The sequence below is a fragment of the Dipodomys merriami genome, unplaced genomic scaffold, assembly GCF_024711535.1.
Source record: "Dipodomys merriami isolate MVZ:Mamm:240054 unplaced genomic scaffold, mDipMer1.0.p SCAF_9, whole genome shotgun sequence".
Taxonomy (NCBI): Eukaryota; Metazoa; Chordata; class Mammalia; order Rodentia; family Heteromyidae; genus Dipodomys; species Dipodomys merriami.
In genome coordinates this window covers 41,477,991-41,493,289 of record NW_027206512.1, presented here as the reverse complement: position 1 = coordinate 41,493,289, position 15,299 = coordinate 41,477,991, and the positions used below count along the sequence as shown (strand labels likewise).

The window sequence follows — 15,299 nt, the reverse complement described above, 5'->3', positions numbered from 1 at the left end:
ACTGGAATCCCCCGTTCTCTTTCCTCCACCCCCTAACACTCCACAATTACCAACCTGTGGGCTGGGATAAAGGAAGACACCAAGTTAAAGTGGAAAATAACCAAAAAATTGGAGAGAACATGTAGACAAATGGGACAATTCTTGGGTGTCACTAGAGATAACCTTACCCATGTCCAATATGAAGTTTCCAATCCAGCTTTCAAGCACACAGTTATCACTACAAACTGAAACAGAAAGGAGAAATATTATTTGTTTCATAAATGTGATGGCTGATAAAATGATCAAGAGCGAGACTTTGAAAGAACAGTCTTGAATTGACCATGGGACTACTGGATTATTCCCTGCTTGCTTTTTATGCCCAACAAGAGAAGCAATGAATGAATAAGTCAGGTGGCCACATCAGGATGTAGCTGATCACAGCTGGCACAGAATATTCCTCCAGCTGCCCTTCCTGCCTGCTCATGATCCCAGCCTCACAGGCCACAGGCAAGGCTCTGAGGATGTGTTTGCCTGCATCTGTACAAATAGTGACCAAAAGCACATGCTTACGCTACCTTGTATTTTCAAGCTTCCTTTAACCTAATTTAAAACCACCTTTCACACTGAAGTCTCAACTTCTTGAACTTTAAAAATAAAGTCTAAAAGTGAAACAATAGCATATTGACTATTCTGTGCTTCCTATGGCAAATACCCTGCCTGGAATCAGGCTTTCTGTATCCAAGATAACGTCACCTACCTACACAGCTGCTTTGGTTAATGAACAAGACAAGTTACCTCCTCTGTGTGTGTCTCAGCTTCTTCATCTCAAACCTGGGACTGATAAAGCTTACCTATTGTTTACCTTGACTGTCAATTGACTGAGAAGCACCTTGGGTGTGTCTGTGTGCCTGTGAGGACATTTCTAGAGAGGAAGAAAGGCTTAACTAAGGGCTTTGTATAGAATGGGCATGGTGATGGACATTCTGGAGGATGAGGCCAGAGGATCGCTAATGATAGGGCCAGTCTGGGTTACACAGGTGATTATTCTATCGTGAAAGACCAAACCAACACACCAAACCTCCAAATGAACAAAGATAATGCAACCGTATATAATCCAGAAATGTTCACATTTAAATTTACTGTTTTTGAGAGGGTACTAGGATTTGAACTTGGGGCTGTGCATTTACTTGTCAGGTGAGCTGCCAATTGAGCTGTACCTTCAAGCCTGATTTTTTTCAGGTAAGGTCTTCTCATGCCTTTTGCTTGGGCTGGTCTTACAATTTGTTGGGAGTTGTGGGGCTTGAACTCAGGACCTAGGTGCTATCTCTGAGCTTTTTTGCTCAAGGTTAGTGCTCTACTTCTGAGCCACAACTCCATTTCCAGTTTTCTGGTGGTTAACTGGAGATAAGAGTTTCACAGACTTTCCTGCTCAGGTTGGCTTTGAAGATTCTCAGATCTTAGCCTCCTGAGTAGCTAGGATTACAGACATGAGCCATCAGTGCCCAGCTTGTATGACATTTGATCCTTCTACCTACAGCTGCTGAAATAGTGGGGATTATAGGCTTGCACTACCATGGCTGGTGTCACATATTTAAATCTGAAAATCACAGACAAAAAGGTTTGGGTTCTGTATGTGAACAAGCACAAATCCTGCACTCACAGTGTACACAAAGTTTCCCAGAAGCAGGTAGTCAGATGTTTTCCCATTTCCAAACACAGTACCTGAAAGAAAAGAAGAGAAAAAGTAGTGAAAAAGTAAAGAAGGTCCAGGAAAGATAAATCAATTAAACTCTGAACAAAAGAAGAACCACAAGACACACAGTAAAGTCAGAAAAGAGATAAAAAAAAAAACCCCACACAACAACAACAAATCCAGATTCCATCCTTAACAAGTCTCATAATATTGCTATAGATGGGACACAAATTAAAAACAAATTTCCAAGAGCAAATAGGAAGCAGAAATTCTATACTACAGGCCAATTTTCAGAGTGCATAAGATAAAAGAAAGTAAAAATATGAAAAACAAATCAAACTAGTCATTATGGGCATTGAGATCTTAGAAAGCCTTCTGCATCTTGACCCTCAACATGACCAGGGTCTGAGGACTTTTCTTGCTATCTACTTATTATCTTTCACTAGGATTCACAGTAAGCAACTCAGAAAGGTTCAGGAGCACCAGTTGGATTCTAGGTACACAATCCTTTGAGGGTTTGGCTCAATTTAGGGACACTTAAAAAACCTTTGTTATTCTGCAATAACTTAACAGCCAACAAAGAAAAATTATTACTGGTAAAAAAATTGAGTCAGTATATAAACATGATCGAATAACGAAATCATTGGTGTTATAGAAAAAATTTAAACCCATGACACTGTAATATGTAATATGCAATAATATTGATGTATCTGTTTAGGGACATTTATTGAAAGTCTAGTTGGCAAGGTCAAAGTGGGTTCAAATATAGCAGGGTAAACAATAAAGTAAGACAATTACAAACCCCTTTCATATCAAAATGGTAGAACACAAAGTACAGTAGTTTTCCTCACCTTCTGAGGAAAATTATCAAGTAACTTCTAGATTTTGTTGCATTTGGTCTTCATCGGTAGCAGCCTTTATAAAGAACATGAATTAAAACTGGATGACTTGAGCCATTTCTCAGAAAAAGGCCTGGGGTGATCTAGTATCTGCTCTTCAGAAGGGTAAGTCATCCTTTCAAATACTGTCAGTGCTAAGGCATATTGCTGGCTACACAGTCTGAGCTACTTTCGAGATTATATTTCTTTTTTAGGATGCTGAAACAGCAATTTAATAGACAGGATGTGTTCTGTCTTTCTTACTGATATTGATGTTGCATTTGGAAAATTAGCTTGACCTAGAGAACTTATCTAATATTTAGGTATACTGGACATTAATATTATACAGTCAGACAAAGGAATGATATACTGATTCATGCTGCCAAGTACACGAATTAAGATCACTTATACAATTCCATTTATATGACTGTCCAGAATAGGCAAGTCTACAGAGAGAAAAAATAGTGGTTACCAAGAGACTGCAGGGAAAGGGTGTTTAGAAACAGGGAGCAATTGCTAATGGGTATGGGGTTCTTTATGGGATGATGAAATATTTTAGCATTTGATGTTGGTGATACTTGGCATAGTTTCAAGCATGAATATACCAAAAAACCCCACTGAGTTGTACTTTAAAATTTACAGTAGTATGTTCACAAATAAAATAAAATTAAATTAAAAAAATTTACAGTATAGTATATCTCAAAAACAAACTAATTCCACTAATTCAGATCGCCTGGAAAGTGAAAAGTATTGATGGTCATAACTTTCTGAACACTGATAAAGAAAGGAGACTAAAAGTTCTGCAAGGCCCTGCATATATTACCTTTGGTATAATACTGACTCATGTAGTATACTTCCGCTGATCTATTCACAGTTTTCGGGGGCCTGTTAGAAGCTAGGCACTGTTCTAAGCAGAGCAAAAACAAATGAGTTCTCTAATCTACTGAAACTTTGACTCAAACAGAGGAGAAAGGTGATACAAAAGCGATCAACATATTGCACATACCTCTGAAGAAATATAGAGGTGTATGGTGTTGGAAGCTCTTTTGGCCAGGTGATCTGGCAGGGCCTCTCTGAGCACACCCTCAAGGAGGATGGGAAGGGCCTGCTCACCTCTTTGGGGAAGTGTGGGGAGTATGGAGGTGAAGGATACTGCTTTAAGCATGGTAACATGATTTGGTTCACAGTGTATAAGCATCATTCCAATTTCCCACGGAGAACAAGCCATAGCTGGGGAAGGGCAGGCTGTATGCTACCCTTTTTTTTTTTCCTTTTTTTTTGGTGGTTCTGAGGCTTGAACTTAGGGCCTGGGTGCTGTCCCTGAGCCTCAAGGCTCACTATCATTTCAGCCACAGCACCTCTTCCAGCTTTTTCTGAGTAGTTTATTGGAGATAAGAATCGCATGTACTTTCCTGCTTGGGCTGGCTTTGAACCAAGATCCTCAGATCTCAGTATCCTGAGTAATTAGGATTACAGGTGTGAGCCACTGGCATATGTGGTGCTATTGGCAACTGTGAAGTCAGAGACAGGAAGTGCCAGAATTTAGGAAGAACGGACATGCCCTTGGGTGGAGAATGCACCATCTTTTTACTTTGTCTTTCAGTCTGGAGCCTAGGCACAGAATGGCTGTCTGTCTACCCCAGCATCTCAGGACTAGACTTGCTCTGAGACATAGAAACACCAGCCTGAGAGTAACAAGGCTCTTTTCCCCAGAGGTTACTTCATCATGTTTATGCATGTAGGAAGGACACCATGATGCTATCTCCAGAACTGAAAGAATAAAATCATTGCCTTGAAATAAACAGAGAAAAAAGCTTTCACTCCAAGATGACCATAAAAAACATATTAAAAAAAAGTTCATCCCAAACGTCAGCTCAAAAGCCATTTGAAAAATACTAGCATGTCTGATTAGGCTCAGTATAAAGTGCTTGTTACAGTCTCATAGGTATAATAAATAGACTACATAAAATATTAGCACTTATTGTCTTTACACTCTGCATCAACTGAGGGGAGAAACAGAGTCCTAAAATTTAACTCTCTGCAAGTTTGGAAACCATGAGAAGTAAAGAAGAAAGGCTTTGCATACATTAAATCACTTTGCTCCCACGGGAATAATAAAAAAAAAAATCTTTAAAGTGTGCACAACTTTGGATGTGTGCAGATTAAGTTAAGGAAAATACCATAAAATGAAACACTGCTATAACTTTAACATATAATGATAATGAGTTACTTTACTTAAAATAAAGAAAGCAAAAAGTCATCTCATAGTATTCATATCCTTTCTACTTACCATACTGCAGGGCTTTTAGTGGAAACCAAAATAGAATAACTGAGTGGAAGAGGCCATTTAAACAATGAACCCAGAAAACCTGGGGGAAAACAAAAATCCATGAGAACCATTTGCGATAAACTAGTTCTGTGAACTCTGACCTTTCTTTTTATCTATAAGCTAGATGCACAAAATGTGTTTCTGTCAGGCCACCACTGTGAATTAATAGAACTGACAGACACTTTTCTGCCTCTTAGACTTTCATGGGTCATTTATTTATTTTTATGTTTCTCAAAATGTTTTTCTCAGCTTCACTTGAACTTTCTTTTCCTACATTTTAAAAGCCAAAGTAACAGACGTTTCCATTTCTGCTTGAAAAAAACAAACAAAATTTACAATAAATGCAGGATCCTGAAATTGTTGGAACTATTTTCTTATTTCCAGAAAAACAGACTTTTAAGAAGACTGTAATTTGGGTGAAATCTTTTTTTTTTTTCCTCCATGTGCAGTACAACTGTGACTTTTTCAATGGTAACAAGTTTTGGTGCTTTCTTTTATGCTTTAGAAACATACAAGGGCATATATATTATTTTAAAATAGTAGTTATAACAGTTAAATCACATAAGCATTAAAATGCTGTGCCTAACATTGAATTTATCAATACTTCAATACCAACTGGTCAACACCAAATGTCACATCATTACAACATCATTTAATAGCTAGTACTTTTTAATGTCAGTTGCATTTTAAGAACAAGAGAGCAAGGATCATTGGTACTTTCTTTGTATCCTGGATATAAGAGATTAAGTTATAGGAAACTATTCAGAATTCTCAGGCAGGACCGCCTGCACAGTTGTAGTTTTGTTGTGTAGATGTGCGTCTTGCAAACAAAACTCAGGCTAAATGAAATTGGCACGTATTAATAGTTTTAAGCTGTTCAAACAACAGAAATTAAGTTGCCTGCCTCGCAAAATTTTCCACTGTGATCTCAATCTCCTTTGTTAGTTCATACGGCCACACTGGGTTGTATGATCCAATTTACGCTCCAATACATTACACATTTGAACTTGTGTTACTCATTAACCTTTGTCGCTTCTCCTCGCTATGTCATTTCCCCAAGTTTTTATTTGACAGAAAGCACAGGTGGGTGCAAGAAAAATTAGTTCTACTTTTCCATTTTCCTGACCAATACTTATTGTCACATGCTAATCCTTTAACCTCTGTCAGGACCTCAGAACCTCTGACCCTTTTTACCATAACAAACGTTAAGCATCATCATTCAAGGATACAATGCTTCTCTGCTTGGGACCCACAGCAACCGCTGTGGACACAGCTATGCATTTTGTAGCCACTTGTCCCTGAATTTTAAAACACTTCTATGACTGCAGTCAAAGAAGTTTCAGTGAAATCATTAGAGAAATCAATAAGCCCTACAAAAATGTCTGGCAACTTGCATTTTAAGAGCTCTGAGTATTCAGGTAGATATGGAATTTGTACAACCCATTTAAAGTGATCTCGAGACTTTTCTCAATAAATGCCTGGGATATATGGATAATCGCATAGGTTTTCAACAACAAATGATATAGGAAGTAATCCTCCCACATTGAAACTATATACTACCTGTTCTGCCCCTTTCCTGGCCACAAAACTGGGTCCAGTTGTTATGTACAAAGGTCATGAAAGGATCTGATGCTGCAGAAATAGGATTGATTCACATTTATAAGGCAGAGTGACATGGCCCAGTATGTGGCTGGGAAGTTAACTCCTGAGATCGCATCAGAGAGCCTGAACTATATAGAGGAAACTTATGGCCGAGATACATACAACTGTCTAGGCTGGTGAGACTTATTGCTGGTCTACAATAATCCTCCTATTTAAGAAGGCCTGGGCTTTCTTAGCTTCCAGATCACACGTATTTAATTCCCTCAACTACAGTTTTCCATCATTGGAACATGACTGCCCCAGGCAATTAAAAGCATTACAACCATGTGATTGGACTCCATATAATCTGGGCATCTTAAATAAATTTTAAAGTTCCCTCCCCCCAAATCCTAGTACAAATACATGCTCAGTCACTGATATTATAAATCGTAACAGCTTATAAAAAAAAAGAGTCCTGTTCAGAACCAGTGTTATAAATAAGTTAAAGAACTCTTCAGTGTGTTTGTTATTTTAATTAGCCAAATGAAGGCACGGAGTTACATGTGTGCGTATAGCTGGCTGTTCATGGAGATTGAGTCTCTGAAGAATGACCTCTTAGCTCTGAATTCTTTAGTATCATTTATCATGGGAGGTCATGAATACCTGTTTCACTGGTATTCTAGGTATACTGAGAATAAATGTTACTGGAGAGCTTCATGAACTAATATTAAAAGTTTCCTATATTAACTCCTAAACTCAAGACTCTGAATTAATGTTACATGTAGTCAAGGTTACATGTTCACATCAGAAATATGCTAGTAAACATGCCCTATATCAAAGGGAAACAATCTGGTGATGACATATTTGCTATATGATACTACCAGTCAAATACCTGAATGTTCATTTTAAAATAGCATCTACCTGGATTCTTTAAAAAAAATTATTCAAACTTTTCTTTGGATAGTTTTAGGAGAGGAACACAAAGGAGCAATACCTATGTGCATCTGATCATATACAATAATATTTATTGAAATGATCTCCAGGAACCGGAAATGAGAGAAGTTCCTTTGTTGCTATTTTGCTTTTCCTTTTGTTTGTTCATTTATCTGTCTTGGGGGGAGGGGTAAGGGGGGGCACAGAAATGGTGGGACAAATGCAGTAGTGGTACTCACTAGACATTATGTTGAAAATGAAGTATACAACTTGTGGGTGGGGATGGAAGGGAAAAACTGGGAGGGAGAGAAGGAAGGGGTGACATTATTGAAAAAGAAATCTACTCTTCACCTGATAGATGTATCTGTAGCCCCTCCTTTATAACAACAGTAAAAATACATGGGGGAAAAGAAAACTTTCCCTCTTGATTTGCAATAAACAGAGGCCTGAATTACTCCCTCAAATATCAATGAAAACATTTTAGGTTCTACACTTGCAGGAAAGTAAAGTACGAAGAAAATCAGATACTTTTCATCACTGGAGTGAATCAATACATGGATCATCGCAGATGATGATAGCCTATGACTTACATAGAATATAAGCCCAGACTTGATTTTGGAGAAAATGCTGGAAATTTTATGTATTTTTAATTTTAAGACTTGGAAAAACTGAGTATGATGATTATATGGTAAGTTACTTCCCAGAGACTAGAATTTTAATGTCTGACACAATTGATCTGAAATTCTAATGAGGACAAAGTTATCTGAGGAAATAGGAAATTGGCCAGGAATGATATAACACTTCTCGCCCCTTTATACCTGTAAAGCCAGCCTTTGTGTCTTAGATGACTTGAGCCTGGCTAGAAGAAATGGAGAGAAATGGACAGCCAGAGGACCAAAGGACAGTGGCTTCTGTCTGCTTTACCAGCTTTCTGCTGCTCAAAAACACCAGTGGACAAAGGTTTCTCTTTAGTTTGATAATATAAACCAACACAACCTAATTACAAAACACCTTTTCCTGACATATCAGACCTTTAGAACAGGGGCTTGCTATGCTGTCCATTCTGCAGCTGTGCCAAGCTGGAATCTCCGTGGCTTTGGAGATGCCCCAGATAGGAACAGCAATAAATCTGGCAGAATGACTTTGTGCTCAGACACAGTTCCTACCTTGGTGTTGAAGTCCAGAGCGTTCTGAGATGTTTTGTATAGTTCAGGATACTTCAGCATATTCTCTTTTCGGCACGATCTCTCAAATATTCCAAGAGTTAAAGGAGGCATAGCCGTAAACATCTAAAATAACAAACGGGTCATTATCCCAAGCAGCCAAATGCCAGGCAAATCTTTATTTCAGAATATTAAATAAAATAGGAATGATCAAGTATGCTAAACTTACCACATTATAAAGACCTATACACCATCTTTCAAAGAGGATTTGTCCAGAAAAGCCATTGACAAAGGCAAACCAGATCTAGGAAGAAAATCACCCACAAAATTAGAACACAAAAACATCAATGCATAGCTTCAAATCTGTTGTAAATGCTACTTAAAAACAAAGCACAACAAAATGCAGCAGCATCAACATAATTGTTTTCAGGATACTCGTAAAAAATGGCATTCATTTGCTGTACAAAAATGGCATTCTATACTTTTATAAGGTATTTCCTGTTTAAGTAAAAATTGGTTCTACCTGTCCAATTACAAAAAAAGAACTACAGTGAACAAGAAACCCTAGATTAAAACAAGTAGATGCAGTCTTGTTTCTAAAACCAGAATATATTTAAATATCATTTGAGTTTTTCAGTTTTAATTCCTTTTGAAAATATTAGGATTAGCTGCTTAAAGATCACTTTTATTATAGAAATGACACTTATAAAATACTTTTTCATAGTAAGAGAGTCACTATTTTCTGCCACATTGGCTGTACCCACATAGCTGGTTAAGCACATTCAAAATTTTACTTTATTTGGAACTTACAGGATATATTGTCACATCTTACTCCTGTTCCTTAACATTACAAAACATGCCTTTACTGTTACATGTCCTTTAAGGTGCTGTTGATGGATGCAGAATTTCTACAGTGTAGATACTATTGTTTTGGACATTTAGCTTGCTTATAGAATTTTTTTTTTTGGCTATTAGAATTGATTCTGGACTACATATCTCTTTTTCTTTCTTAGGATGAATTCTCGAGGTAGAATTAATTGGTCAATGTATAAAAGTTGTTCTCTTTTTAACAGTTTTTAGTCATGTGAATTTATATATTAATTAAAAATGTATTATCTTGAAGCAGATGTACAAATGAGGTACCATGTAACAAAAAAGTTTATGAATACAATGTATCTTGATCAGTGTTACCACCTTTATCATTCTCACCTTTCTTCAACCCTTACTTTTCTTAGTTTTGTGGTCTAAACAATGAATTCTTGACTGTATTCTACTTAATAAAGTATTTTTTCCTAACTGAGCATATTTTATTTTATTTCTTATACATTTTTATTGTAAATACTGTACAGAGGGGGTACAGTTACATGAGCAAGATAACGAGTACATTTCCTATCAAGCATTGTTACCTCCTCCTTTTAATAAAATATTTTTAACCTAAGTTTTAAGCTATGATAAAAATCTAACCCTCAGCAACTAGAACCTAAAGTTATCAGATATTTTTAAAATTCTCTTTAAAACAGAAAGTGTAGAAACAAAATTTCTGAGTAATATAAACTTTTTCTCCAACATGTTTAAAACATACAAGAAATTAAAGTGACTTCTAGTAAGTCAGTAATAGCTATATTATTATTTTAAAAAATCAAGTTGATCTGGGAGAGAAAAAGATAAGAGAAGCAATGAGATTACATAAATACAAGTACAACACAACTACAAACTGTCCCCACAAAGTGGTACTGAACATGTGCCTCGAGGAATTAGAGTAAGTGTCACAGGGACTAGGCTATACTTCGTGTTTCATTTAACCTCATTTTGGAAGCATGTACTGCCACTAATTCACCATTTACCAATATGTACCCAGGTTGGCCCTTCCACAAACAGTTTTTGTACTCTTCAATGATCCTCTTCCCTTTTATAATGGGGAAAAAATGGTTGAGTGTGTATGAAAATAAACATCTGCTATATGAGATGGGAAAAAAAAAACAAAGTAGTGATAACACATGAAAAGAAGTTCAGATTGTGTTAAGATTGTAACAGACGAATGATGGTAACAAAAGCAAAGAGATAGGAGTCAAATCATTGCTTTGCTAAAGGATTTGCAGAAAAATCTGGGACATTTGCCTTAGACAAGGAGCCAGGATCATTCATAGGTGTAAACATTAACATCTAAACCACTAGAATCTTGTTTTTTTTCTTCATAACTACATACAATTAGATAAAACAGACTCCAGCTGATGGCTATGTATTTTTTAGAATTTTGTGTATGATGGAAATACAAAGGATTTTAAAACCCAGACTTTCACTGATGTTTTTTGCTAAGAAGCCCAGTTCAGCCTGTTGGTCTTCAGAAAGCGGAGGCTTTCTGCACGTTTAATTCATCTAATGGATATGATCTAGCTCAAAAGTTATAGTTTTAAATGTATTTGTAGTCATCAATTCTATGTATTATAAAAAGGTTATAGTAATAAATTTGTGCACGGTAGGCAAACATTTGTCAATGTGAGTACCTCTTTCGGTTCTTTATACATAACATTTGATGTTGGATTCAAAGGTTACTATGAAGTTAAAATTTTAGACCCTCCCCTCAAATCAATGACTATTTGCAGAAAGTTTCAAATCTAAAACAACTTGCAAATAAACCAAAAGTATGCATTTACAGTATATGGCAAAATTCTTTTTTTTTAATTTTATTTTATTTGTGAACATACTGTACAGAGGGGTTACAATTACATGGGCAAGATAATGCATACATTTCTTACCAAGCATTGCAGCCTCCTCCTTTGTTTACCCTTCACCTCCCTCCCAGCCTCCCCCCTTCTTTTTGTGAAGAACTGTTTTACCATCTCATTTTTCTTAGTAGTTAGTAGATGAACATAATGTTTTTAGAAATTTACTTTCTGTATTATTAAAAGATTGCATTCTAATTTCTTTTTTTTTCAAAAGAGGTAGAGCTGTCTAAATGAGAACAGAACCTTTTAATACAGTATCTAGATCTTCACACGTATATGCTGACATCCACATTTACCTATTTTATTTATTATTTGTGTGCTTATTTTAATTTTTAAATTATATCTTTAAATAGTTCTACAAAGCAGTTTCAATTCAACCCAACAGTTTATGAATACACCACCTCTTGATCAATGAGTTTATTTATTTTTTTAATCTGTTTTTTCTTTTCTTTTTGGTATTGGAGATCGAACCTAGGAGATTGCACTTGTTAGACAAGTGCTTTGCCCCTGAGCTACAGCCCAGTCCTACTTATTTTAAAGGATAAAGAGAAGATGGTTTACAGGGAGGCAGTCCACCAGAGGTCTGTTTTTCATGTGTGTCTGTGGTTTGCAGTGAAGTGGTAGATTAGGAACATATCTCATGCTCAGTAAAACAACACTTGAATTACCATACACATATGAACTATAGCCATAGAAGGAAAGTGCCAGGCCCCTGAGGAGGTATCTATATTATTTAGATCCACAGGGAACCTATTTCTCAGCACAACTTGCTGAGAAATCATCACCTTACCGACTTTTAATTAACACTTCTGGAAATTAGAAACACCATACTGTTCTAAATAGCTTACCAGGGAGCCTGTATACAACCAATCATTTGAAAGAAAAGGTCTTATTTTGCTAAGAAGAAGTCACAAGTTTCAGAGAGGGGGGAAAACCTCTTTCGAAGAAGTCAATAATTTAAGAAACAAACAAACAAACAAAACCCCACCAAATCTCACCCCCAGACAGCTTTCGAAGTAACAGCTCAATACCAGCCTCTTGTTGAATCTATTTGTTAGGCTGGGATCATTTATAGCAATCGAGCAGCTAGATGGTGATATTCCTGGCACTGAAACAACGGTAAAACAGTTTTTGCAGAAAGGCTACAAAACCCATAGTACTCAAGATGGTTCCTTTATTAGCAAAGCAACCCCAGACCTGCTTTTCTGGAATTATTTCCATATTCTACATCTCTGAAGAGGCGTGGCAGCTAAGGCACCGCAGGCATTTTCCTGATGCAGCATTTCTGCATATTAAACAGCAGCTTACAAATACTCAATGAGTTCTCTGCTCCCACGCCTGACCAGCACAAAAAACTGAAAGGAGAGATTGGAGACTGGCAGTTGTCCTCACTAGGGACATTCAGCGATGTGTTTTCGGTCTATTCATTCATAGTATTGACATGAGCCATTAACATCTGCAGAACTTGTTTTAGCTGGCAAAAGTTGGGTATTTGGGAACTGCTTTAAAAGTCTATTCATTTCCAAGACAGTTGAATTATATTCAAAATACATTTCCATAAAGTGCTAAAAGAAAATAAAGATGAGATTTCCAGTAAAATTTAGAACTCACTTCCTTTTCAATGTGTGAAGAATGTGATCAGTGTTAAATATCTCATGAAGAGGCTTTAAATTCAAAGCTAAGCGAAACTTAGGGTTGATCAACCACAAGTCACATAACTTTGGGCTTGAAATAGAGTGTGCAGCTTTAGTTTTCTTTTGAGTTTAGTACATTTTACTTCTCCTGTTTATACGTAAATTTTGTCCACTTCATTGTTGATTGTCAATTAATCTTGATTTAAAAAGCACCTGTCAATCAAGATTTATAATCTTAACTTAAGTCATTTTGTCAAATTAATTTTTGTAAGCAGATTTATTGCTGGCAGCGGCTCTCAACTCTTGGTTTAAAAGTCTTCAAAACTTTATGTAAATAAACCATATAATACCCTTTGAATGTTAGTGTTTTGACAAAAGTTAGATATATAGAGGAGAATGGAAGTCAAAATTCCATTCCAATTATTTTAGAAAATAATCTCAAACTTATACATAAAACAGATTTTTTAATCTCATAAACTATTTTGGAGATGCATTTTGCTTTAAAGCACAGATTATGAGAGATGAAATTTTACCAAAATGAACAATCAGCAAGTTCATAAAGTATCTTGCTTATGTTGCCAATATTCAGTTGTTAATTAGTTTTTGGACTTTTGAGACAGGGTCTTACTATGTAGGCCAAGCTGGCCTCAAACTCATGCTTTATCTTCCGTGGTACTGGGGTTGGAGGTGTGTGGCACTCTATCTGGCTTGTGTTTGGTCATTTTAATCTAGTGGGTTATAACCTATGGATACTTTCATGATTCTATTTTAGTATATCAAAATTAAGTTTCAATATTACTAAAATGACTCAAAGAAGACCTATGCTTAGTCAACACTTTAATAAGGAGACAGGCACTCTGTGAGAACAAAAATTGATAAGCCAAGCCTATAGTAATTTCCAAGTAACAGAATAGCTGTGGAATCCGATGATTTTTTCCTCTGGTGTAAAATATGGGATCCATACAGCAAATGGTCAGGTTATGTCTCTCCTGACAGATGAGTAGAAAGGAATAGAGGGCAAAGAAGCACAGAGATCTATAAGAGAGCCCTTGGCAGATTCATGAGCGTGGGGGTGGGGGTGGGAGTTCTCAAGCTCTTGGGATTCCTTGCTATGTTCCAGAGCTACAGTGAAACTGATCCCACATGGGGTTTCATTACTGTAATAGAGCTTCTGATGATTCAAAGGCCAAATGTTAAAACAAAAGCAAATTGTGTATTTATCACTTCCAGAGTAACCGCCGGTTACAGCCATCACATATTTATCCATTGGGTTATACTGTTCAGTGTAGTAGCTGCTGGCCACATGGACTCTAGAGCACTCGAAAGGCACCTAATTCAAACTGAGCTGTGCTATGGATGCAAAATACACACCAGATGTTGGACGCTTAGTATGGAGAAAAGTGTGTAGGATATAAAAATTATTAATTTTTTCCATTTTAAAACTTATAGTAATTTGAATAAAATCGAGATAAAGCAGGGTATTAAAATCATTCTGGGTTTTAGCTTTAGCATTTAATGCAGCTTCCTAGGAGATTTAGAATTACACATGTGACTTCCATTGCCATCCAATTGGTTGGCTCCTGGAGGGCAGGATCGTATTTGACTTACTTCATAGCTGCTGGACTATGCTTGGTGCTTGGAATGGGGGAGGTATACCCAAAATATTTGGAAGGTAACATATATCTTTTTAAGGAGTGCTATTGCTGACTTAAATTTTCATTTTTAAAATGATGCTAATATTGTTCCATGAAAGGATCATGAAATTCTTTGGCTAGCTAGACAAAGGAATTGAATATTCTGGAGGTTTTTTTTTTTTTTTTTTTTAGACATATGCTTATTATCTGAATTCTTACTAACTTACTTTACTCATACTTACAAAACTCAGGAAACCTGAGCAGATCTGGATAGCAAGGAATAGCTGTATATAACGAAGGTCTGAGTTTTGAAAAAAGAACTACTGGACAAAATCAACACTGGCAAAGCTATTGTTATGTTTTCCCTGATTTTACTTATTTGCCTCTCCTAGAATTAGAACTCTTTTCCTCAGTTTTGTATTTGTTATCCTCTAAGTTTTCTTTTTAAATTTTCTTTCTTTTTTTTGTGTGGTTGGAACTATTCATTTTTCTTTTGTACCTAGAATTGCCCATATGTATACTATCCTCCATAGTGTACAGTGGCCTTTGATACATTTTTGAGCTTTACAAATGGCAGTACTGCTTTTACAGTGAGCCAGGCACTGGTGGCTCATGCCTGTAATCCTATCTACTCAGCCAGCCACGACAGGAAAAGTCCATGAGACTCTATTAACCACAAAATCCTGGAAGTGGAGCTGTGGCTCAAATAGGAGAGCACTAGTCTTGTGCACAAAAGCTAAGGAGAGTGC

At 36.5% G+C, this 15,299-nt stretch overlaps 1 protein-coding gene across 9 annotated transcripts in view; it reads right to left on the bottom strand.

Annotated features, from left to right (window-relative positions):
• Atp8a1 (ATPase phospholipid transporting 8A1) overlaps positions 1–15,299 on the bottom strand; it is a 224,057-nt gene that overhangs the window by 32,794 nt on the left and 175,964 nt on the right. For all 9 annotated transcript variants that reach the window (XM_070012553.1, XM_070012554.1, XM_070012552.1 and 6 more), the window contains 5 exons: positions 8,786–8,860; positions 8,560–8,682; positions 4,841–4,919; positions 1,640–1,701; positions 168–224 (listed from right to left, as the gene is read on the bottom strand). In XM_070012553.1, the coding sequence (XP_069868654.1) occupies positions 168–224; positions 1,640–1,701; positions 4,841–4,919; positions 8,560–8,682; positions 8,786–8,860 (396 nt within the window). The remainder of the gene's footprint in view (positions 1–167; positions 225–1,639; positions 1,702–4,840; positions 4,920–8,559; positions 8,683–8,785; positions 8,861–15,299) is intronic.